Below are 24,892 nucleotides of genomic sequence, written 5' to 3' on the forward strand. Positions count from 1 at the left end.
TCTGACCCTTTTGCTGGGGAAAGTATATGAGACTTGTGTGTTTTAGGATAAGATTATGCTGGAGGCTAAAGGACTCCATAAGCTCGGATTTCAAATTTTATTGTTGGCCATCACTGAGCTCTTGTTTTGAATTAGAAAAGGGTGACGTCTAATTCTGATCCTGCGGGCGGCCATTTGAGGGAGGATCATATGGGGGGAGGTGACCATCAGGGGGAGTGAGACATTGTCATACTTGTCCACATACTTTAATGGCAAATAGTAATAATCCCCCTCAGCAACCCACAAAGCCCCTTGACAGTATCCTTCAATATTCTGAAACCAACCTAATAAAAAACACTGACACGAGGAAGAGGGAAACCAGAATGAAGATTGTTCAACTGAATCGAAAAGAGCAGGCTAGTAGTTGGAGAAATCTGATGGGCTCTGTGCCTCTCCCTTTCTCAGCGCGGAGTTCAAAGATGGAACAGCTGAGCAACACAGGAAGATCAGGCCGGCTAGCCTTTGCCGGTTAAGTCAAGCTGTCAGTAGACAGGCAAGACAGGCAAGCACAAAGACGCAAGTGAACCATCGAGAAAAAGAAGGAAACAAGCAAAGCCTGAGAGCAGAATGGAGATCAGGAAAGGCGACGTCTTTGTTTTCAACGCACTCCCATAGGCACTGGAGATGTCAATGGGGGAAGCTAAGCAAAGATGAAGCTTTGCGCCGGCAAGGGAACCCGGGGTGATACACAGAACGCCATCCCTTGAAAAGGGGAGCCGTCGGTATGGAAAAGAGACAGCAGGTGCAAAGCAGGACCCGAACGGGAGTCGAAGAAGCTATGGAATCCATTCAAGCACCAGTGGAGGCTGGGTCACTGCATGGGCATGGGAGAAGGAACTCCTAAGCACAAGTTGGAGGTGAATCCCTACAGCTTGAAACATGGCTAATCTTCATAGTCCAAGTTTGTGGCAAAAAAGGAAACAAGTACCCAAATGAAAAGGGGAACTTGGGGAAGCTAAATACCCCCTTGGTCTTGAAGCTGTTGACTGTTGTGTTGAACATCTTGGCAGGAGAGTACACCAGACAAACTGCAAGTCTGGGACTTGCACCCATAAAGTTGAAATTGAAAGTCCTGGTAGGAGAGTATACCAGGCAAGGTAGAGATGTGAAGGAAACCAGAAAAGGAAGAGCAATAACCCTTCTTGAAAGGAACTGTAAAATAAAAGTCTGACAGGGGAGTATACCAGGTGTTGTGTGAGTCTGGGAACCGTACCCACATTGTGGCATTTTGAAAAGGGAATCTAAAGGAAGAGTCATACCCTTAGGATTTTGAACTGCAATGCATGAGGAGAACACCTGGGGAAGGGAGTAATTTCCTCAGGAGTGAATTGCAACATCAGGAGGAGGGAGTTATCCTCTTGGGCTACAGGAACTTGGTTATTCTTTTTGAACTTTTTACTTTGGTGAAGAGAAACCCGGGGCTGGCAGCCATCCCTTTTAACTGTGAATACTACACATTGGAGATTTCCGTTGAATTTACACCTTTTGTTGAACTTGAATATTTGTGGACTTTTCAAGCCAAAGATATTATCCTTAGCCCCTTATAGTTATGTTTAGTGTGAGAGGGCTAGGATAGGAGTTCTGACACAGGACATTTTTGCTTTTGGACATCTTGATAACGGACAGACCCTTAGGTTTTGGTTGAGGTAGGAAAATACCTTCTAGATGGGGACAGTGAGATCTTTCCCAACCCCCATTATGATTTCAATAAAGGTTAGTATCCACACACATGAGCCCTCTGTGTCTGCATCTCATTCCTGGCTCTTCACACAATCCTCTGTCAATGTAGGGACGTGGCCGTAGCTGCCTCCTCATTCATGTTTCGATAGATGACCGGCTGTAAGACTGGCTGGGTCAGTCAACTTTTACACCAAGTGGAGGCACATTGTATGGATTGGAAAACCGACAGTGAGAAGACGTGCATCAAGGAATCGTATGTAGATTACAGCATATCCAGGACATGCAGATGCAGCACAGTTCCTCCTGCTAGATTTAATTAACTCTTTAGTTCATACCAGGATGAAGCCAATACCCCCAGCCCTCCTCGAGGTAATGGAATGACCTGATCAATATAGCACTGACATATATAATAACACATATTGGGAGCAGTAGCATTGGGCAATTTCTTCATGGAAGCGCACTTGCAGCTCTAGTGGCGCAAGTGGAAAACAAATGCAGGTATGGAGATGGCACTGGCATAATTGCCATTTCTAGCTCTATTTCTATTTGAACCCTAGCTGTACTCCTTAGGGAAATCCTTCTGTGACCCCAAACAGGCGCAGTCATACAGAGGAACTGGAAAATGATTCACCTGCAAAACAATGCTACAGATTTCCTTTCTACTAGTAACTTCTCCATCTGTTGGGCGCTCTTCTGAGGGTGAGGAAGAAGCTCTTCAACTTTGGTCAAACCACTGTGCCACCCTCCTTGCTAAACCCTTCTGTACTAGGGTAATGATTATTCAGATACACATTACTAATTCCTCTCTGACATCTTTTTCTCTACCTGTGGTGTCCCCCAGGGTTCTAACTTCTCTCCTTGGCTGTTCAACCAGTATCTGGCACTTCTCGCCCACCGCATCGCCGCTCTCTGTCCCAACTTTCAGTGCCATGCGGATGATACCCAGCTCATTTTCAGGCTACCCTCGGCCTCCTCCTTTCCTTCCCTCATCTCTGACTGTCTGTCTGCCATCCAGGAATGGTGTGCCGCCAACGACCTCTGCCTTAATGCCAGTAAGACTGAGATTCTACTCATCAGCACACCCACTCCCACCTTTCCTGCAGCTCTCTGGCCCTCTTCCTGCTCCTACCTGCATGGCAAAAAACCTCAGGGTCATCTTCAACTCCACACTCTCCTTCTCTCCTCACATTTCTGACGTTTCTAAGAAGTCACACTACCAGCTACACCTCCTCAGAGGTATCCTTCCTTTCCTCTCCTTCCCCCAGAAGCTCACTGTCTCTAGAGCCCTGGTTCTCTCAAAGCTGGACTACTGTAACAGCCTCTACCTAAATCTGCCTGCCTCTACCCTCCGCCCTTTGCAACTCATCCAGAATAGGACTGCGAAAATTGTCCTTGGCCTCAAGCCCAGGGACCGTATCTCTCCAGGACTGAAATTGTTACACTGGCTCCCAGTGGCTGCGAGGATTAAGCTCAAAACCCTCTGCATTGTCCACAAGGCCTTCTGGGGCCTTGGGCCAAAATACCTTCAACTCTCTCTTCCTAAATATCTTCCTTCCCGAGCTCTTCGCTCCTCCGCCTCCAACTCCCTCAGGGTCAGCCGCTTCTCCAAGCAACGAGTTGGGGTAGATCTCTCTCCGCAGCAGGGGCCTCCCTCTGGAACAGCCTTCCCGCCTCGCTGAAACATGAGGAGAACCATCTCCGGTTCCGGAAGCACCTCAAAACCTTCCTCCTTGCCTCCGCTTTCTCTCCCCCTCTCCCCTGCTAAAATCACTGAACCTGCACTAAATCTGCAACTGGCCCAGTCACTGATCTCGGTCCTTGGCCCAGCTCACTCTTCCCTGCACTGCCTCCCTGGCAACCACTGCACTGCGGGACTGTCTCTGTATCCCTACAGCCCCTCCTCCCGGCACTTACCTTGCACTTGCCACTAGCTGGCCCTTATTATTTATCTTGTATTCTACTAACCGTGTACTGCACTTTCCCATCTCCCTTTCCCCCTTGCACTTTACCTTTTCCTTCTTCCCTTGCACTTGCGCGATCTGAATGACACTTGGCCTAGTAGGATCGTTGTCTGTCCCCCCTTGTTCCCCACCCCCCTCGCCTCGTCCCGTCTTGAAACACTAGTGTATAAGCACGTTACAAATACCATATCATATCAATTTGTTGGCCATCTCAGTCACTTTGCAGCTCAAACGGTGGATAGGTCTGATTTGTGGGCATAGGATGTCGACAGGAACAGATGTTCAATATAGTTTCAAAAATCCTCTCCTGTTTCACAGAAAGTTATTACTTCTGTATCAAAAGCTATGTTGTAGAGGACAACCCCGTTTTCTGGTGTTTAACTAATTCTGCAAAAATGTCCACAATCCAAGTGCTGCTTTGTGCCTACAGGAAGGAAGATGTTTTGCTCCGATGTTGGTGAATACGCCTTTGGAAAAGTTCAGGCCCGTCCTCGACCTCAAGAGATTGAACCAGTTCATCTATTAACATGCCTTGCACATGGAACTTCTGTAAAATAATTGTCTGACTTCCACCTGGAGAATGGTTGACTAATAGATTTGGGGGTTGTGGTGTACGTACTCATGCTAATTCACACATCACATCAGAAACGTCTCGGATCGTGATGAGGAATCGAACTATCCTTTCAGGGTCTCCTTTTTGATCTTGTCTCAGCCCCTGCACTACCGTTGCTCTACTTGTGGGAATGCAAAACGCATCTCAGTAAAAACTTACTCAGACGATTATCAAATCCAAACTGCATTAAAAGAGTAATAAGAGTAATCGCAAAGAGAGTGGAAGACAGCACTGCAGAGCCAAAGACGATTAGCAAATCCAAACTGCATCAACAGAGGAATAGCAGAGTCATTGGCAAAGAGAGTGGAAGACAGCACTGCAGAGCCAAAGACGATTAGCAAATCCAAACTGCATCAACAGAGGAATAGCAGAGTCATTGGCAAAGAGAGTGGAAGACAGCACTGCAGAGCCAAAGACGATTAGCAAATCCAAACTGCATCAACAGAGGAATAGCAGAGTCATTGGCAAAGAGAGTGGAAGACAGCACTGCAGAGCCAAAGACGATTAGCAAATCCAAACTGCATCAACAGAGGAATAGCAGAGTCATTGGCAGAGAGTGGAAGACAGCACTGCAGAGCCAAAGACGATTAGCAAATCCAAACTGCATCAACAGAGGAATAGCAGAGTCATTGGCAAAGAGAGTGGAAGACAGCACTGCAGAGCAATTAGCAAATCCAAACTGCATCAACAGAGGAATAGCAGAGTCATTGGCAAAGAGAGTGGAAGACAGCACTGCAGAGCCAAAGACGATTAGCAAATCCAAACTGCATCAACAGAGGAATAGCAGAGTCATTAGCAGAGAGTGTGGAATATAGTACTGCAGAGCCAAAGACGATTAGCAAATCCAAACTGCATCAACAGAGGAATAGCAGAGTCATTGGCAAAGAGAGTGGAAGACAGCACTGCAGAGCCAAAGACAATTAGCAAATCCAAACTGCATCAACAGAGGAATAGCAGAGTCATTGGCAAAGAGAGTGGAAGACAGCACTGCAGAGCCAAAGACGATTAGCAAATCCAAACTGCATCAACAGAGGAATAGCAGAGTCATTGGCAAAGAGAGTGGAAGACAGCACTGCAGAGCCATAGACGATTAGCAAATCCAAACTGCATCAACAGAGGAATAGCAGAGTCATTGGCAAAGAGAGTGGAAGACAGCACTGCAGAGCCAAAGACGATTAGCAAATCCAAACTGCATCAACAGAGGAATAGCAGAGTCATTGGCAAAGAGAGTGGAAGACAGCACTGCAGAGCCAAAGACGATTAGCAAATCCAAACTGCATCAACAGAGGAATAGCAGAGTCATTGGCAGAGAGTGGAAGACAGCACTGCAGAGCCAAAGACGATTTGCAAATCCAAACTGCATCAACAGAGGAATAGCAGAGTCATTGGCAAAGAGAGTGGAAGACAGCACTGTAGAGCAATTAGCAAATCCAAACTGCATCAACAGAGGAATAGCAGAGTCATTGGCAAAGAGAGTGGAAGACAGCACTGCAGAGCCAAAGACGATTAGCAAATCCAAACTGCATCAACAGAGGAATAGCAGAGTCATTAGCAGAGAGTGTGGAATATAGTACTGCAGAGCCAAAGACGATTAGCAAATCCAAACTGCATCAACAGAGGAATAGCAGAGTCATTGGCAAAGAGAGTGGAAGACAGCACTACAGAGCCAAAGACAATTAGCAAATCCAAATTGCATCAACTGAGGAATAGCAGAGTCATTGGCAAAGAGAGTGGAAGACAGCACTGCAGAGCCAAAGACAATTAGCAAATCCAAACTGCATCAACAGAGGAATAGCAGAGTCATTGGCAAAGAGAGTGGAAGACAGCACTGCAGAGCCAAAGACGATTAGCAAATCCAAACTGCATCAACAGAGGAATAGCAGAGTCATTGGCAGAGAGTGTGGAATATAGTACTGCAGAGCCAAAGACGATTATCAAATCCAAACTGCATCAACAGAGGAATAGCAGAGTCATTGGCAGAGAGTGTGGAATATAGTACTGCAGAGCCAAAGACGATTATCAAATCCAAACTGCATCAACAGAGGAATAGCAGAGTCATTGGCAGAGAGTGGAAGACAGCACTGCAGAGCCAAAGACGATTAGCAAATCCAAACTGCATCAACAGAGGAATAGCAGAGTCATTGGCAGAGAGTGTGGAATATAGTACTGCAGAGCCAAAGACGATTAGTAAATCCAAACTGCATCAACAGAGGAATAGCAGAGTCATTGGCAAAGAGAGTGGAAGACGGCACTGCAGAGCCAAAGACGATTAGCAAATCCAAACTGCATCAACAGAGGAATAGCAGAGTCATTGGCAGAGAGTGTGGAATATAGTACTGCAGAGCCAAAGACGATTAGCAAATCCAAACTGCATCAACAGAGGAATAGCAGAGTCATTGGCAAAGAGAGTGGAAGACAGCACTGCAGAGCCAAAGACAATTAGCAAATCCAAACTGCATCAACAGAGGAATAGCAGAGTCATTGGCAAAGAGAGTGGAAGACAGCACTGCAGAGCCAAAGACGATTAGCAAATCCAAACTGCATCAACAGAGGAATATCAGAGTCATTGGCAGAGAGTGTGGAATATAGTACTGCAGAGTCAAAGACGATTAGCAAATCCAAACTGCATCAACAGAGGAATAGCAGAGTCATTGGCAAAGAGAGTGGAAGACAGCACTGCAGAGCCAAAGACGATTAGCAAATACAAACTGCATCAACAGAGGAATAGCAGAGTCATTGGCAAAGAGAGTGGAAGACAGCACTGCAGAGCCAAAGACGATTAGCAAATCCAAACTGCATCAACGGAGGAATAGCAGAGTCATTGGCAGAGAGCGTGGAATATAGTACTGCAGAGCCAAAGACGATTAGCAAATCCAAACTGCATAAACAGAGGAATAGCAGAGTCATTGGCAGAGAGTGTGGAATATAGTACTGCAGAGCCAAAGACAATTATCAAATCCAAACTGCATCAACAGAGGAATAGCAGAGTCAATGGCAAAGAGAGTGGAAGACAGCACTGCAGAGCCAAAGACGATTAGCAAATCCAAACTGCATCAACAGAGGAATAGCAGAGTCATTGGCAGAGAGTGTGGAATATAGTACTGCAGAGCCAAAGACGATTAGCAAATCCAAACTGCATCAACAGAGGAATAGCAGAGTCATTGGCAGAGAGTGTGGAATATAGTACTGCAGAGCCAAAGACAATTATCAAATCCAAACTGCATCAACAGAGGAATAGCAGAGTCATTGGCAAAGAGAGTGGAATATAGTACTGCAGAGCCAAAGACGATTAGCAAATACAAACTGCATCAACAGAGGAATAGCAGAGTCATTGGCAAAGAGAGTGGAAGACAGCACTGCAGAGCCAAAGACGATTAGCAAATCCAAACTGCATCAACAGAGGAATAGTGAAGTCATTGGCAGAGAGTGTGGAATATAGTACTGCAGAGCCAAAGACGATTAGCAAATACAAACTGCATCAACAGAGGAATAGCAGAGTCATTGGCAAAGAGAGTGGAAGACAGCACTGCAGAGCCAAAGACGATTAGCAAATCCAAACTGCATCAACAGAGGAATAGCAGAGTCATTGGCCAAGAGAGTGGAAGACAGCACTGCAGAGCCAAAGACGATTAGCAAATCCAAACTGCATCAACAGAGGAATAGTGAAGTCATTGGCAGAGAGTGTGGAATATAGTACTGCAGAGCCAAAGACGATTAGCAAATCCAAACTGCATCAACAGAGGAATAGCAGAGTCATTGGCAAAGAGAGTGGAAGACAGCACTGCAGAGCCAAAGACGATTAGCAAATCCAAACTGCATCAACAGAGGAATAGCAGAGTCATTGGCCAAGAGAGTGGAAGACAGCACTGCAGAGCCAAAGACGATTAGCAAATCCAAACTGCATCAACAGAGGAATAGCAGAGTCATTGACGAAGAGAGTGGAAGACAGCACTGCAGAGCCAAAGACGATTAGCAAATCCAAACTGCATCAACAGAGGAATAGCAGAGTCATTGGCCAAGAGAGTGGAAGACAGCACTGCAGAGCCAAAGACGATTAGCAAATCCAAACTGCATCAACAGAGGAATAGCAGAGTCATTGACGAAGAGAGTGGAAGACAGCACTGCAGAGCCAAAGACGATTAGCAAATCCAAACTGCATCAACAGAGGAATAGCAGAGTCATTGGCCAAGAGAGTGGAAGACAGAACTGCCGAGCAGAGGCTCAAAATAACCTTTAAAAGGTTATCTCTAATTAAAACCAAGAAATTCGAGTTAATTGGAGCGGATTCAAAACAGAATCGAAAAGGCTGTTTTTAGTATTTTGGTGTGTTACAGGTCAATTGAACTAATCACATCTTACAATGATCAAAATATCTTACGATATATTCATACAACAAAACAAATCTAATGACTTACTTTTGGCTTAGCTTCACACAGAAAACGAATGATCATATCTACACGCATTCTTCTAAACATCGCAAACATAACACCAATCATTCCCTCTAATTTATGTCTATCAACAGAATATTTCGTACTTAATGAAACAAAAGGATGATTTACGTGTCATCAGTGCAAACCCTTTGATAGCGTTTGGAGGCATTCCTCTCAGAGCAATCAGTCAGAGCCTGGGTGTGCCTTTAGGGGGCCACGTTGGCGTTCACAACACCAGCACAATTGCAAAGGTACACTTGAAACCTCTCATACATTTTCTTTTAGCCCATTGGTCCTCAGCCAAAAGGGCTCATGAGGTAATGACTGGAATGTCAAACAACATCCAGAAGCAAGTAACAATACACAAACCTCCTTCAAAGTGGTCCCATTTGCTCCAAAGACCCCAATTTTAATCACAGCGTATGCCAGTCTCAAAGGATGGAGTTGAGGAAATCAGAGTAGTCATCCAACACAAGCTGTTTGAAACCATTGGCTACAATCTTCCAAGCACAGCAGTACCTCCTTCCGATAGTGGAAAATAAATGGGTATTGTTTTGCACAGTCCATGGAGTAGCCTTCGCTGGTATATGGACTTCTTCCTTCACCCACGGGTATTTTAGTCGCTGGTTGATCACTGGAGCTTAGAATGGAAGGATCTTTCTATGACAGAGAGCAATTATCTCCTACTGTGGTGTTCATCGCTACACGCAGCCCTGCGGTCTGACTGGTGGATGCTCTTGTAGTCTTCGATTTGCATGTGTCTTCACGAAAATCAGATGCGAGGTCACCAGCCTGATCGTTGTGTCCCTATACGGAAGGAGGCGCCATCGGTTCCATACCCACTGAAATCACCAGTTTCACCACCTCTGGTGATCCAACATTGGAGGTTAATGGCCTCGAAGCTGAAAAATGCTCTTTACCAGTATCCAAATTTTGATGTGGACAGAGATGTTGGGTCCCCTGAATGAAATTGACCACTCTCTCAAAATGGAGTTAAAAAAAGCATTAAAACGGGCAAAATGATCTTTACAATTTATCTTCACTATCCAGTTTGTAAAATATGTAAATGCTGCCTGAAAATAATGCTTAGCAGATGTCATTTACTGTCGCGTCTTATGGAATCGGCCTGTAAAGTCTTATGGAATCGGCCTGATTTTACCAGGTGCTAAATAAAGGCATCATTCCTTGTATGCCTGAATGAAAATCTGACGCAGGCGTACAATGACCAGGCTTTTCAGATGGAGTGAGAACAAGGACACAACAGATACCCCTCTCATCTCCCACTCTGCCTGCAAATACATGCCCCCTAGAGGTAAGCAACTGGAAAGACTGGCGTACGCCACTTACGGCTATTCTTTACACTTTTTTACTGCACAGCCCATTTTTCCCTGTGTTTTTTTGCTGCACTGTGGAGGTCAATTTACTTTTTTACCTAAATTGCAAGAAGGGGGTGGGAGGATGTAAGCAGAGAGGTCCGAAGACAAGGCATGAAAATCAGGCCTAATTGGCCTTCCGTCTTCTCTTTGCACTCTATAGTGCAGCTAGAGTAAATTAAGTAAATGCCACCTGCCACTTATGCAGGGCAGGCAGCATTTAACATGGATTGCTATGGAATCCGACTGCTTTTTGAAGGTGTAAAATGCAGGAAGATGCCACATAATCGATTGGTTTTACGCCATCATGATACCAACATGCTGGTGCAAAACCATGCGGTTTTTGGAAAAGGGAGGAGAAAATGGAAGCCCTCTTCCATGCCCTACTCCGCCTACAAAAATCACGAACATGCCCTCGAGTATGAAAAAAAGTTATTTCGTCAAACTTAACACCTCCAGGACTGACCTTAGCAAAACAATGTGCGCTGCAGGGACTTGGAAAATGAGCCCTTGCGCCATTTTGGCCGGTACTAACCTACTACAATCACAATGAAGTGTCCTTATAAAATGGGGATGCTGCAGTTTATATGTTAATGAACTGCTTTCTGGAGCACATGTTCACGAAAGTGCAACTTGTTAACCAAAACATGGGGTGGGGGAACAGAAATTCAAAAAAAGATGGAAGATTCAGAAACGTGAATTACACTTAGACCTCCTTGCACCTTAAATGTTTATATAATTTCCCCTAACTTTCAAAGCAAACACCACCTGCTTGGAAGTCCTCTTGCAACACAACGAACACAGCATCTGCAAACCCGGACCTTCCAACATGACCGCCGGGTACACTGTCTCCAACTGACGGCCTCCACTTGCCTCCTTGAAGCAGCTGATTGGCTGGGCAGCAGCTCTTATCCTAAATTGGGCCGGGAGCCGGTAGACGAACACCAGCCCCCTTCCAAAGGGCCTTGACCTAAGGGCAGAATTTGCCTTGTCTGGCCCTTTTCCGGGCCTGGAGGACCGTGAAGCCCCCGCCGCCTGCAATAATATCTGATTGCCTTATCGCCAAAGCAGTTTCCCGCTCCCACTGGTAAGTAATCAACACCTTGCATCTCCATTTCTGTGCAGTACTTGTGCTCTCTGGGAAATTCGAACACCTCCTTTTCCAAAGGCGTCTCCCACGTCTTATCAACTTCCTTCCTTCTCCTGCTACTCCTACCAACACCTATGGCTCCTCTGCCACCTTCTTCTTCTGCCGCTTCCCTGGCTCCTTGCTGCTCCTCCTCCTCCTCTCTGGCTACTTTGCCTCCTCCCTCTACCACCTCTGGCCACTATCATGCCCCTATACCACTTCCGCAGTGAAGTCCTCAAGCCTGTACCCTGCCGTTGAAGTCTTTCCAATGTTGCAACCTGCTCCACGTTGCTAATCTCTACTCTCGCTCTGCTGTCAAACACTCCTCTGACATCTGCCACTTCCTGAAAGAACTGGACCTGGATGTCCTCGCTCTCACAGAGACATGGTACACAGCCAGTTCTGTGACAAGTTTTGACACTCTCCTCCCCAATGGCTACAGGATCCTCTGTGAACCCAGAACCAACCGGCCCAGAGGCGGAGTAGCTCTGATCTTTCTGGAGTGGGTCCCTGTTTCTGTGATAATGACCCAAAATGTCACCCTCACAATTACATCGGTCGAAAATGCGAACTTTTATTTTTTAGATCCCGTTACACCATATATATATATAAGTGTGCGGATGTGATATAATGGTAATATGGGGGTGCTGCAGGGGGTCTCCCCCTGCATATGTATGTGGTGTAAAGGGGTTTTTAAAAAAAAATTCAGCATTTTTGGCCATCGTAATTATGGGGGTTGCAATAATCACATAGATGCATTTCTGTCATTTCAACGCAGGATTACTCCTCCTTGAATGCCTGGTCTGCAGGCTCTCGACCTCTCCTGGCCTCTCTCTGACTGTGGTCACAATCTACAAGCCAACTGGCAAGGTCGTCCTCTTCCTCTCAGAGTGGGATGACCTCTCCTCTACCCCCCTTGACTCTACCTCTCAACTTCTCCTCCTCTGAGACCTCAACATCCACCTGGATGCGTCTAATCCCTCCTTGGGACTGTTCCGCAACCTCTGCGTCACTCTCTCTCTTTCCATTCTACCCTCTGGTCTAACACACTCTGCCGGGCATACCTTGGATGTTCTCATCCCCTCAGACATCCCCCTCTCAAACCCTCTCACCACTCCTCTCTCTTGGACTGACCACTTTCTGCTCTCCTCTCAACTGACACTCTGTCCCCTAGGCTAAGCCCACCCCAGCACTGCCAACATTTGACCCATGAAGTCAGTGGATACCTTTGCTGATACCTACTCTGCTCCTCCCACTCCTGCGGCTGACTCACACTCTGACACAGCCCTCTCTAACCTGCATCTTTCTATCTCCAACACTCTGGACGTCCTTGCCCCTGTCATGAGAATCCATCTGAAGCCTACCTTCAAGTGCGACTCTTGGTATGACTCTGACCTTGCCGCCCTGAAATGCAAGTGTAGGGTGGCTGAGAGGAAGTGGAGGGCATTGGGCGCATCCTCTGACAAACTGGACTGCAGCCTGCTCCAAAGGCAATAAAGACTCTCTGTCCTGTCCAAGAAGAGAGTCCACATCCAAGACCACATCTCTGCGGCCTCTAACAACACAGCCAAACTCTTTAAAATCTGCAAGGAGCTGGCCAATCCTTCTGCAGTCTCCACCTCTCCTGTTCCCTCCCAGACCCTCTGTACGGCCCTGCCTTCTCACTTCACTACTAAAACTCCGGACATCCTGTCCTCTCTCTCTTTCTCTCCCTCTATCTCTCTCGACCCCCATCTGGCTGTCTCTCCCTCTCCTCTTCGATTCTCCCCTTTCTCTCTGACTACACCTGACAAGGTTTCTAGATAAGTCTCATCTATGAAAGTGTTGTTCAAACAGGTGATCCCCTGCTCCTCCAGTACCTTCAAGGACAACATTGACACACTCGCTCCAGCCTCGGCTGATTTCTACAATCACTCTTTTGCCAATGTAACTTTCCCCTCTCTCCTGAAGCACTCCCTTGCTCATCACCTCCTTAAAAAGCCTTCTGCCAATCCTTCCTGTCTGGCAAATTATCGCTCAATCGCGATCACTCATTTCCTGGGCATACCCCTGGAAAAGCTGGCCATCTCCCAGTTTACTCTCCACACTGAATCTCTTGGTTGTCTCCACAACTGTCAGCGTGGCTTCGGAGCAGCCAAAGGCATGGAAACTGCTCTCCAGAACTTCCATGAAGATCTGCTCACTAATCCCGATTCAATCCTTCCTTCTGTCCTCATCCTCCATGACCTTTCCTCTGCCTTTGACACGGTCAATCATGCCATCATGATCAATTGACTCTGTGAGAACCTGGGCATCATAGATCAGGCCCTGGAGTGGTTGTCCTCCCTCCTCCTGGACCAACCCTCCAAGGTTCAACGTGGGTCCTTTCTCTCCACCACCTCTCTCTCCACATGTGGTGTTCCCCAGGGATCTCACCTCTCACCCTGGCTCTTTAATATCTAATGGGCCCATTGGCCCACGTTATCTCTACCTTCACCTCTAACTTTCAGTGTTATGCGGATGACCCTCAGCTCTCTTTCAGGCTCCCCTCAGCCTCCTCTCCTCGCTCATTCCTGATGATTGTCTAACCATGATTCAGGATTGGTGCCAACAATCTCTGCCTTATTGGCAGTAATACTGAGATCATTCTCATTGGGACCTCCGCTCCCGCTTTCCCTCTCTCACTCTGGCTGCCCACTTTGGGCCCTCTTCCTTCACCTTCCTGCGAGGCAAAAATCTTTGTGTCATCTTCGACTCAACTCTCTCCACCTCTCCTCACATCAAGACTTTGCCAAGAAGGCCCACTACCAGCTGAACCTATTCAGAGGTATCCTTCCTTTTCTCACTTTCCCCCAGAAGCTCACTGTCTCCAGAGCCCTGGTTCTCTCTAGGATGGACTACTGTAACAGACTCTTTCTCAATCTGCCTTCCTCTACTGTCCGCTCTCTGCAACTAATCCAGAACAGGGCTGTGAGACTTGTCCTTGGCTTCAAACCCAGGGACTGTATCTCCTCAGCCCTGAGATCTCTCCACTGGCTTCCGGTGGCTGCAAGGATAAAGTTCAAGACCCTCTGCATCGTCCACATGGCTTTCTGGGCCAGGTCTCGCACTATATTCAACTCTCTTCCAAAACACCTTCCTTCTCGAGCCCTTCGCTCAGCCACCTCTGAGGGTCAGACGCTTCTCCAGGTAAAGAGTGGGGGGTAGATCTCTCTCCTCTGCAGGTACCTCCTCTGGAATGGCCTCCCTGCCCCTCTCAAACCTGAGCCTGACCACCTGAAGTTCCGGAAGCAGCTCACACCTTCCTTTTAACCTCTGTTTTTTATCTCTCCCTCTCTCCCGCCTGCTGACCTAGCTGTCTGCTACGCTGACTGGTGGCCTGGCTATCCTCAAGAGTCTCATTGGGTACCAGGCTCTCCCACGACTAGTCACCCCTGCACTGCCTCCGGGCCTACCCCGCACTTAGGGGCTGTAACTGTTATCCTACAGTCCCCTGCCTCCCTGCACTTACCCTGAGCCGCCCTGCACTACTTGGAGCAATGCTACCCCGATTGCACTTCCCCCTTCGCTCTCCCTGGAACTTCCCACTTCTCCCCCCCCTCCCTGCACTTTGCTTTATCGCACTAGCACAATCTGAATGACACAAGGCCTAGTAAGATTGATTGTTTTGTCATCCCTTGACTTGTCGCGCCTAGGAACACTTGTGTACCTGCGCGTTATAAATGACTCATCGTATCATATATCATAACCGCTTGTCAAAATTACTTCAAGCCTACCTGGAGAGATATATCAGAAATGAAAACATGTGTAATGTGAATGAATCTGATAACCTCTCTAAGGCCCACATTTATCCTCAATTACTTGCCATATTATGTCCTTGTACGTGTTATGGCTACCTTCTTGCATTGCCCCTGCTGCGTAGACCAATCAGGAATAAAGTATAGGCCAATCAAATTCTCACTGTCGAGTTCAGGAGGGCGGAGAGCCCAAAGAGCTTGGCTCCACAGAGAAAGCGGGCGACAGATCCACCGCAGATGCAGCATACCAGCGTTCAGCAGCTACAATGCCAACAGGAAGAACCGCAGTGAGAGCTGACCACAGAGCACGCACGGTGCTGCAGCAATCGGAGTAGAAGCCGCCCCCGATGAGCACTGCTCCCGAGAGTCTGGTACACAGTTGACAAGGAGAAACAGGAGCACAGTAGTAAAGCACTGAAATAATCCACAAAGTGATGAGAGCTATTAGCAAACCAGACGGCCGGAGAGGCTGGTTAGTCCACGTTGTGGGGAGTTACAAGAAATCCCATGAGGGGGAAAGAGCAACAAGAAACAGAGAGCCCACCCAGGGTTGAGAAACCAGTAGGGGGTGAATAGTGCCAAACTGGGAAAGGCTAAACTGACCAAATAAGAGAAACAATAACCCAAGAGAGACTGCAACATCCTGGGGGGTGAACAAGAAACAGAGTCTAAACAGAAGTCCAGAGCCTGTTGTGCTACATGAGTAGCCGTTCTACTGGAACAAATGCTGCAACTGAGAATTGAACTTTTTGAACTAAAAAATCAGAAATCCTCTTTTCTAGAAACCGAGAAAGGATAAAGGATTTATTTGAAATGCAACAACAGGCCAAGGCCTGAACCAAAAGGATATGACCAAAGACAAAACTTGGTGAGGATCGGTAACCAACCAGCCTGAGAAGAGGGAGTAGTAATGCTTTTCTAGTGTGTTTATGTTTCCTTTTGGTATTAGTGGTAGTGTCAGATATTAGGGTAGATTAGGTTCAGTCTGAGGACTGAGCTTGTTTTTCTAAGATGTCCTGATGAGCACCAATTTACTAATTTTCCTATGAAGCTTAAGGAAAATCTCCACCAGAGTTGCAGGGGTGGCGAGGCATTCTTTTACGTTAATAAAACTCCTACATTTGAAACATTACTTCTTGTCCGTCCTATGTATGACTTACCGCAAGTGGTGTCAGAGGTGGGATTCAAACAACCTGATATAAGGTTGGGACCCATTTTAGTTCAATGCCTGAATGCTACATTTGAAACATGGCTTCTTATCCGTCTCCTATGTCTGACTCACCACAGGGCACATAACAGAAAGTACCATAACAACAGCCTCATGAGTTGAAGAAAACAAAATGATTCATTTCTAGACTTCCCTTCCCTTCATCACACACTGCATTTCTATGGCAGATGCTATCGGGGCATTAACGACCGGCATGGCGGGGCGACCCTGCCAGAAACGTCCTTGGCAACCAGGTTAATGGCCAGACAGAAGTGGTGGTCCTAAACATGGGCAGCAGTGCCTTTGCTAGCAAGGTCATGCCATCATCCAGGTCATGAATGCCTTTAGCACCAGTGATGTCAAGACAAGCTGCTAAATGCTTTTGTTATCCAAAACAATGAAGAAAAAAACCCTATCTTGTGTGTCCACGACATTGAACCTGGTTTATGAAGCCAGTTTTCAGTGTTGTTTTATATGAATGTAGAGAGCACAGAAGACAGGCAGGAGTAAGATGGTTATTGGTGGGATAGATGTTATATCTGATTTTATATAGTGATCAAAGGCCTTTTCCACCCACCTCTTCACATCACAAGTGCTGAAAGATGTGCCTCGGAGCCCATAGTGCAATGTTGGCAATGGGCCTGGATGCACAGCACTCTGGCTGCTCCAAACCTGGGCTTGCACTGGTCAACAGCCTCATTGGCTGCAAGAGTTCTACGCTCTTACATAGACTAGAATCTGTTAATTTCATTTTGGTCAACTTAAATTCAACCCCTTTTTTTATTGGGTCCACCCTATGACTGACTCCCCTTACTCCCTATGCCTTTGCCCCTACACACGTATATGTATATATGCATGTGGGAGTTTGTATTTGTTCGAATCGACCAAGAGTAGTCAAGCAAATTGCAGACTGATCGTCTGTGAAATATGGGCATGCCAGCTGTGGGGCCTGTCCATAGTGCTAATAAACCAAGGTAAGACGTGCCAGTCAGGACTGTAGAGCATATATAGGAGATGTTTGGGGGTGCCACTCAGGACTGGAGAGCATGCAAAGAAGATGTTTGTGGTTGCCAGTCAGGACTGGGGAGCATATATAGGAAATGTTTAGGGGTGCCACTCAGGACTGGAGAGCATGCAAAGAAGATGTTTGTGGTCGCCAGTCAGGACTGGGGAGCATATATAGGAGATGTTTGGGGGTGCCACTCAGGACTGGAGAGCATGCAAAGAAGATGTTTGTGGTTGCAGGTCAGGACTGGGGAGCATATATAGGAGATGTTTGGGGGTGCCACTCAGTACTGGAGAGCATGCAAAGAAGATGTTTGTGGTTGCCAGTCAGGACTGGAGAGCATACATAGGAGATGTTTGGGATTGCCAGTCGGGACTGTTGAGCATGTATAGGAGATGTTTGGAGTTGCCAGTCAGGACTGGTGAGCAATGAATAGGAGATGTTTGTGGTTGCCAGTCAGGACTGGTGAGCAGGCATAGGAGATGTGTGGGTGTGCCCGTCGGGACTGGAAAGCATGCATAGGAGATGTTCGGGGTGCCAGTCAGGACTGGAGTTCATGCATAGGATATGTTTGAGGGTGCCAGTCACTAATGGTGAGCACGCATAGGAGATGTTTGGGGGTGCCAGTCAGGACTGGTGAGCATGCATAGGAGATGTTTGGGGGTGCCAGTCAAGACTGGTGAGCATGCATAGGAGATGCTTGGAGTTGTCAGTTCCCCGACTTCTTCCCTTCCCTCTGGCCTTCTTCGTTGGGCTCTCCCCTTGCTCCCTCTTCGGAAGCCAGAAACCTTGGAGTAATCTTCGACTCCTCCCTATCCTTCCTCCCTCATACTCAGGACATTGCCAAAAGGTCCCACTTTCAGCTCTTCCTTCTGAAAGGAATTCTACCTTTCCTCACCTTCCCCAGAGACTCAAAGTTACCCGGGCTCTGGTTATCTGTAGGCTTGACTATTGCAATAACCTTTTCATTCATCTACCTTTGACCCCATCAGCTAATCCAGAATAGGCCAGCAAGAGTTATCCTTGGCCTCAAGCCCAGGGACTGCATCTCTCCTGCCCCACAAAGTCTTCACTGGCTCTCGATCGCAGCACAGATTAAATTCAAATCCCTCTGCATCATCCACAAGGCAGTCTGGGGCCGGGGACCACTCTGCAGCTCTTTCTAAGTACATATTCTCCCCCTCTCTAGTCACCTGTGTTCCTCAGGCACCAACTACTTGTGTGTAAAGCAGTTTGCTAATAGAGGGCAAGTGGTCGATCGCTTTCCTCAGCGGGCTCCCTTCTTTGGAACAGCCTCCCCATCCCTCTTCGTCTTGAGCAGGACCTCCTTAAGTTCTGGAAAAGCCTCAAGACTTTCCTCTTTACCTCTTCCTTCCCTCCCTCCCTCTCTCTGCTGCCAATCACACAGTAGCTTCATTGGTGTGCAGGGATCTTATGCATCCTTGGGACCCTGACCTCCCACATCTTATCATCCTAGCAGATGTCTATCCTCTACACCTGCTTCGGCTCACCCCCCACCACTGGAGGTTACACTTATCATTCCTCATAGCACTTCACCGGATATTCTCCATAGCACCACAGCACCTACCCCATACCCCTCTCCCCTTTACACTTGCACGTTCTGAACACTCACAAGGCATAGTAGGTTTGTCTTCCCCTCCCCATTGTCTCTTCTTATATTGTTGTATTTCACTATTTAACATTTTTGTAATTACATTGTCTATCATCCCCTGTCCCCTCCCTGTTGCCCTGTGGGCGCTTTGAAACAGTATTTGCTTCCTGTATAAGCGCCTAACATGTGAACAATAAATAAATAAACCTGCGTGATGATAATTGTCACAAAGTCCAGACCAATCATCTATGAGTGGCCACATTTCATCAACGATAGTTAGATCATGCGGGGCCAATTTCTACATATCTATACATCTGTTAAATACTTACATTCCATTCCAAAGAAGACTGCTCCAGTAATGATACACAGGTGCTGCAGAAGAGCTGCGGCAAAACGGATCCCTGTGGGTCAAAAGGAAACAAAGAAAAACAGATCACTGTGGGTCAAAAGGAAACAAAGAAAAATGGATCCCTGTGGGTCACAAGGAAACAATGAAAAACAGATCACTGTGGGTCAAAAGGAAACAATGAAAAACAGATCACTGTGGGTCAAAAGGAAACAATGAAAAACGGATCCTTGTGGGTCAAAAGGAAACAAAAAAAAACAGATCCCTGTGGGTCAAAAGGAAACAATGAAAAACGGATCCCTGTCGGTCAAAAGGAAACAATGAAAAACAGATCACTGTGGGCCAAAAGGAAACAAAGAAAAACGGATCGCTGTGGGTCAAAAGGAAACAAAGAAAAACGGATCCCTGTGGGTCAAAAGGAAACAAAGAAAAACGGATCCTTGTGGGTCAAAAGGAAACAAAGAAAAACGGATCCCTGTGGGTCAAAAGGAAACAAAGAAAAACGGATCCCTGTGGGTCACAAGGAAACAATGAAAAACAGGTCACTGTGGGTCAAAAGGAAACAATGAAAAACGGATCACTGTGGGCCAAAAGGAAACAAAGAAAAACGGATCCCTGTGGGTCAAAAGAAAACAAAGAAAAACGGATCCCTGTGGGTCAAAAGGAAACAAAGAAAAACGGATCCCTGTGGGTCAAAAGGAAACAAAGAAAAACGGATCCCTGTGGGTCAAAAGGAAACAAAGAAAAACAGATCACTGTGGGTCAAAAGGAAACAAAGAAAAACGGATCCCTGTGGGTCAAAAGGAAACAAAGAAAAACGGATCCCTGTGGGTCAAAAGGAAACAAAGAAAAACGGATCCCTGTGGGTCAAAAGGAAACAAAGAAAAACGGATCCCTGTGGGTCAGAAGGAAACAAAGTTTAAACAAAACATATCCTAAATCATGTCATACCCCACGGAATAGAAATAGTAATAACTGTTTCATAATATTTGGTATTTAAAATGCAAAGGCTGGTGCTGCTTTCTTCACAAATCATCTGATCTTTCTGATGGATTGTGAAGACACCAGATCCTCTTTTCCAGATTGTATTTATTTAAGGTGGTTTAAATTAAATTATCTGAAACTCTTAAATGGTCTGACTTTGACCCACAAAACAGAAGGTCTCCAAGTATAAATCCTTTCAGAATGTTCTTGTTGAGTCAGAGGCGTTCCCCATCTCTAACACCTCTAGGTGACCGTTCTCTTCCGGGATCTTCATATTTCTTGATGGGCTGGAATATGATGGGGAATGTCTCTCCAAGGCATTCTCAAGTCCAAAGTATCTTACTAGACAAATGTGGGCTAAATTGCTCGGTTGGAGGTGCACCCTGAAAAGGCCCAGATATGTAGCCAGACAGGAGGCCTCGGCTGAGCTCCCAGTGTCGTCCTTATAGGTATTTCACTACCTTCCTTGCCAGGGCCCTGGTTCTACGACACCTGTTTCCTTTCCATTCTCTCACCTCCATAGCATGCTGAACCCCCTCAGACTCAGGGATCACCCCCCTTTATTCTAGCCCTCTGGCCCAACTGGAGCTTGACATGTCCCTTTGCTCTTTCATCCTCTCTTTTTTGTGTTCTGTGCTCTTTCTCTCTTTGCCTCCTCATGTCTCAGTCTCCTCCTTCCTTCCTTTCTCTTGTCACCCTCCCCACCTTCCTCCATCACCTGATGCCACCCCGGCCCTTTTCTCTCTTCTCACCTCCTCCAATTCCCTCTTCTTGATAGTCTGTCTTTCTGCCTCTTTCTCCTCTACTTTCCAAGCTCTTGTTTTTCCCCTGTCCATCTCTCTCTTTATCCCACTCTTCTCTCCCCATTTCATCCTCATCCTCTCCTTTTCACCTTACTCGTATTCTCTTTTCCATCTCCTGCTCTCCTCTTCACTCGCTTCCTCTCCCCTCTCCCACTCTCTCCTTCTCAGCCCCCTACTTCTTCTCTCTTTCTCATCCTCCTCTGTTCCTTTGTCCTACTCACCTTTGCCCTCTTTTCACTCATTTGGGTTACCAATTCCCTGCTTTACCTTCTTCCTCCTTTCTCACTGCCAGTGTCTTTTCTGCGTGCTTTTGAAAACTCTGCTTGCTCCTTGTCTAAACATCCACACCAAGTCATCATTCCACTTCCATTGTATACCCTAGTCTACATGGTAATAGGGTTTGTAAATTATGAATAGCTTCCAGCTGTGAGGTATCAGGAATGGGACTTACTGATTGGTTGCTTGGTTTTGACACTACAATTGCTTCAGGTGTTTGAACTTGCATTGGGTTTTGCAGCTTGGTGCAGACCAAAGTTTTATCAAGTTGGTCCACCATCTTGGATTGCAATATCGCAGACAGCCTCTCACAGGTCAGGCCTTCCCCGTGCCTGCTTGTGGCATGCGTCTGCATTATCTGCATGGCATGCACCATGGATGAGCCTCCATTGGCCATCAACTCCCACAAAAGTATGTGACAACCAGCGGAAAGGTCCTGTTTGCTCGCTAAAAATATGTGATAATTCTTAACAGGGACTTTTAACTTTTCTTATGTACTTACTTGTTAGAGCCCTTTTAGAGATAACAGGGTGTGCGCTTGGTTCCTAGATCGCACCACCACATCTTTTGAAGCAGAAGTAAGTACCGACACAGCCTCACGCGGTGAGTTACTTTCTCCCGCTTCTAGCATTCACCTCTCGCCATCCCAGACCTATCATCATGGGACATGCAGCAGCACCCACCCACTTTGTGGCCCCACCATCCACCACGCCACGATCAGGCAGGGGACTGAGTGATAGGAACCCTTATGTATCGTTAGGTGGGGTAATGTAGTCACTTGAATGGAATATATGTACTGTGTTTTAAAATACTGCTTACTCACTGCAGGTCCATCACCTACTGAAGGATCATGAAAGCAGTTTATTGCATGCCAAATAAGAAAGTAAGATGATCATTGGGAATATTCTCTTCCACCAAAGGAATTGGTATCAATGATCAGACTAGACCGACTGTAATTGTCCAAATTAAAAACAAAAGTCTTTGCAAGTTGTAGCACTGTAGAACCTCAGTACCAATACGTCTGCTGCAGACTATTGGACAGTAGGTGGCCTCAGGGAGCACACGCTCCATGCTTCGAGGCAATTATCACTTACCTACCTCATAGAAAGAGCAAATTATTTTCCCCTCTGTACTGTTCTTTCTGATGGATATTACTCCCACGTATTCCTCATCTTTAATATCTATCTCCCAGCACAGCTGTTCTCCATAAACCTTTTCAACCAGGTGCAGTGTGGCTCCGCCAGATGCCTCTAGACGCCCTGCTGAGTCATTATATCCGGGCAAGTATATGTAGAGGCGTCACGCCCTTTGACCTTTGCTCCACCCTAGCACTCTTAAACTGAAGGACAGCAGGAACAAAGTGCATCAGTTTTCCGCCAAGGTGGGGCAGGTAGGGAGGGCGATGAGGAATATATGGGAGAAACATCCATCAGAAAGAACATGACCGAGAGGTAAGTAATTTGTTCTTCTACTGGATTCCTTCCTCCCACGGGTTCCCGGCTTTAATAGACTCCTAAAGCAGTAAATAGACCTTGAAGAGGCATGATAGCAAGGACACCACCTAAACCAGATTACTCTGAAGGAAAGCTCTGCCAAAGAAACGTCCTGACCAGACAAAGAATCCAAGCAGTAATGTTTAGTGAACGTGTGCAAAGAAGCCGCCAAAGCTGCCTGGCAAATATCCAGAAGCAGGCTTACATATTGCAAAGCCGAGGTGGCAACCAGTCGCCAGGTGGCGTCTGCCCCAATATCCTCAGGTGCCTCCTTACCAGTCAGATCATAGCATTACGAGATGCAGAAAATGATCCACCTTGACAGGGTAGGTTTGGTCACAGCCCTGCAATCACAGGCACCAGCTGAACCCACAAAAAGCAGGTAATCTTTCCTGCCCTCTCTCGCCAGAGAGACGCAGCAGAGGTCCCACACCGGGTCCAGCCAATGGAAATGCTCCTCTGCCTTGGGAGAATGAGGGGGAGGGGAAACAAAATAAAGGCAGATTGGATCTTCTAAGAAAGATGGAAACCAGAGACCACTTTCAGGAGGACAAATGGCCTCACTCTCATCACCTTCCCCTTGGAGAAAACCAAGTAGGGAGGTTTAACAGAAAACACCTGCAGCTCACTGACCAGTCTAGTGGAAGTGATGGCAAGCAGGAAAATCATCTTACAGGGGGAGTAATCTCAATGAACAAGAATGGAGGGGCTCATACAGAGCACACATTAGAAACGTTAACACCAAATTGAAATTCCACACTGGGGAAAAATACTGGCATATGGGAAGCCGATTACAAAACTCCCCAGGAATTATTTTTTCCACAGTGCCAATCTGCTCAGGGCCAAAGAGCAGAAAATCCGGGGCAGAGGATGTGGAACAGGTTCAAGGGTCCAGATCCCTCTCCTGGAACCAAGCCAAAATCCTACACTATATACTGACATTAAAGTGTTTGGTGGCGAGTCTCCTAGCATAGAGGAGCACGCCTAGGATGTCCTCCAACAAATCCCACTACCTACACCTTAAACATTCAGCAGCCAAGCATGTTGTTTCAGACTTTTGAGGATCGAGTGTAGGGCTTCTCCTTGCAATCGGGAGAGGAGGTCCACTCTCTGTAGAAGACAGCAGGAAGGGAGATGGCCATGCCAAGCACCTCCGGGTTCCTCATTCTCTGGACCCAGTCCGTAGCAATCAAAATACTTATGGATCCAAACAGGCATAGCCTCCTAAGAACCAGCAAAATGATGGATCCGCAAGAAGGCATGGAGCAGGTCAAAATCCTGCTCGACCATTAGGGCATCTCCCAAAACACGCTGTCGAATGGAACCTCCCTGGAGCAGAACGATCATGTTCATACTGGAAGTGAAGAGATCCACTTGCCAGCCAAACGAGCTGTCATCAGAGACACGCTGTTCTCCAAAGCCCAGAACCACACTCGCATTGCTTCTCTGCATAGAGGTAAGGAACCCACTCCACCCAGTTTGTTGAGGTAGTGCATGGCTACTGTGTCCGTCAGGGCCAACACAGAGTTGCCTTGTACAGAAGGGAGGAAAGTGACCAGGACCAACCTGATCTCCCACAACTCAAGCAAATGTATGTGCTGCCCTGCAATCCGACAGAGCGCAAAGGTCGCTTCACCATTAGAACGGAGAGGTGAGTGCCCCAGTACTTCAGGGACATATACGAGACAAGAGTCAGTTGGGGCCAGGGTTGCCAAAACAACTCACCTCTTAGTCGGTTGTCTCTCTGTGACCACTAATTCAGGTCTCTGGAAACCTATTGCAGAGACCTGAAGAATTTCTGGGTACGTACCTGAAACTGAAATCACTGACAACTGAGAAGCTACTGAAGCGTCCTCAAGCGTAGCCGAGTCTCTAGCACTACAAGGATGCACGAGGCCGAAAGGCCTAGCAATTACAGGAAAGCTGAGGAAGGAACCTTTTCCTGTGGTTGGAAGACATGCACCTTCTTGAGGATGTTCGCTACTCAGTCCTTTGAGCGGGAAGTCTCAGTCCAGGGGAGTGTCCAAGACCATGCCGATAAATCTGAGAGACTGGGATGTCAAAACCTGAGACTTCCTGAAGTTCAGGGAGAAACCCCATGTGTGCAACTGGCTGCATGTCTGGTACAAGTGTGCTGTCATCTTGTCTGGGGTTCCAGCTCCAA

The 24,892-nt window shown here is 47.0% G+C and overlaps 1 protein-coding gene across 1 annotated transcript in view; it reads right to left on the bottom strand.

The window, feature by feature from the left end:
* Positions 1–24,892, bottom strand: part of LOC138516928 (uncharacterized) — a 382,418-nt gene that overhangs the window by 65,538 nt on the left and 291,988 nt on the right. The window contains exon 11 of the mRNA XM_069632392.1: positions 19,156–19,227. Coding sequence (XP_069488493.1) covers positions 19,156–19,227 — 72 coding nt within the window. The remainder of the gene's footprint in view (positions 1–19,155; positions 19,228–24,892) is intronic.

The sequence above is a fragment of the Ambystoma mexicanum genome, chromosome 6q, assembly GCF_040938575.1.
Source record: "Ambystoma mexicanum isolate Mex_15411 chromosome 6q, UKY_AmexF1_1, whole genome shotgun sequence".
Classification (NCBI taxonomy): Eukaryota; Metazoa; Chordata; class Amphibia; order Caudata; family Ambystomatidae; genus Ambystoma; species Ambystoma mexicanum.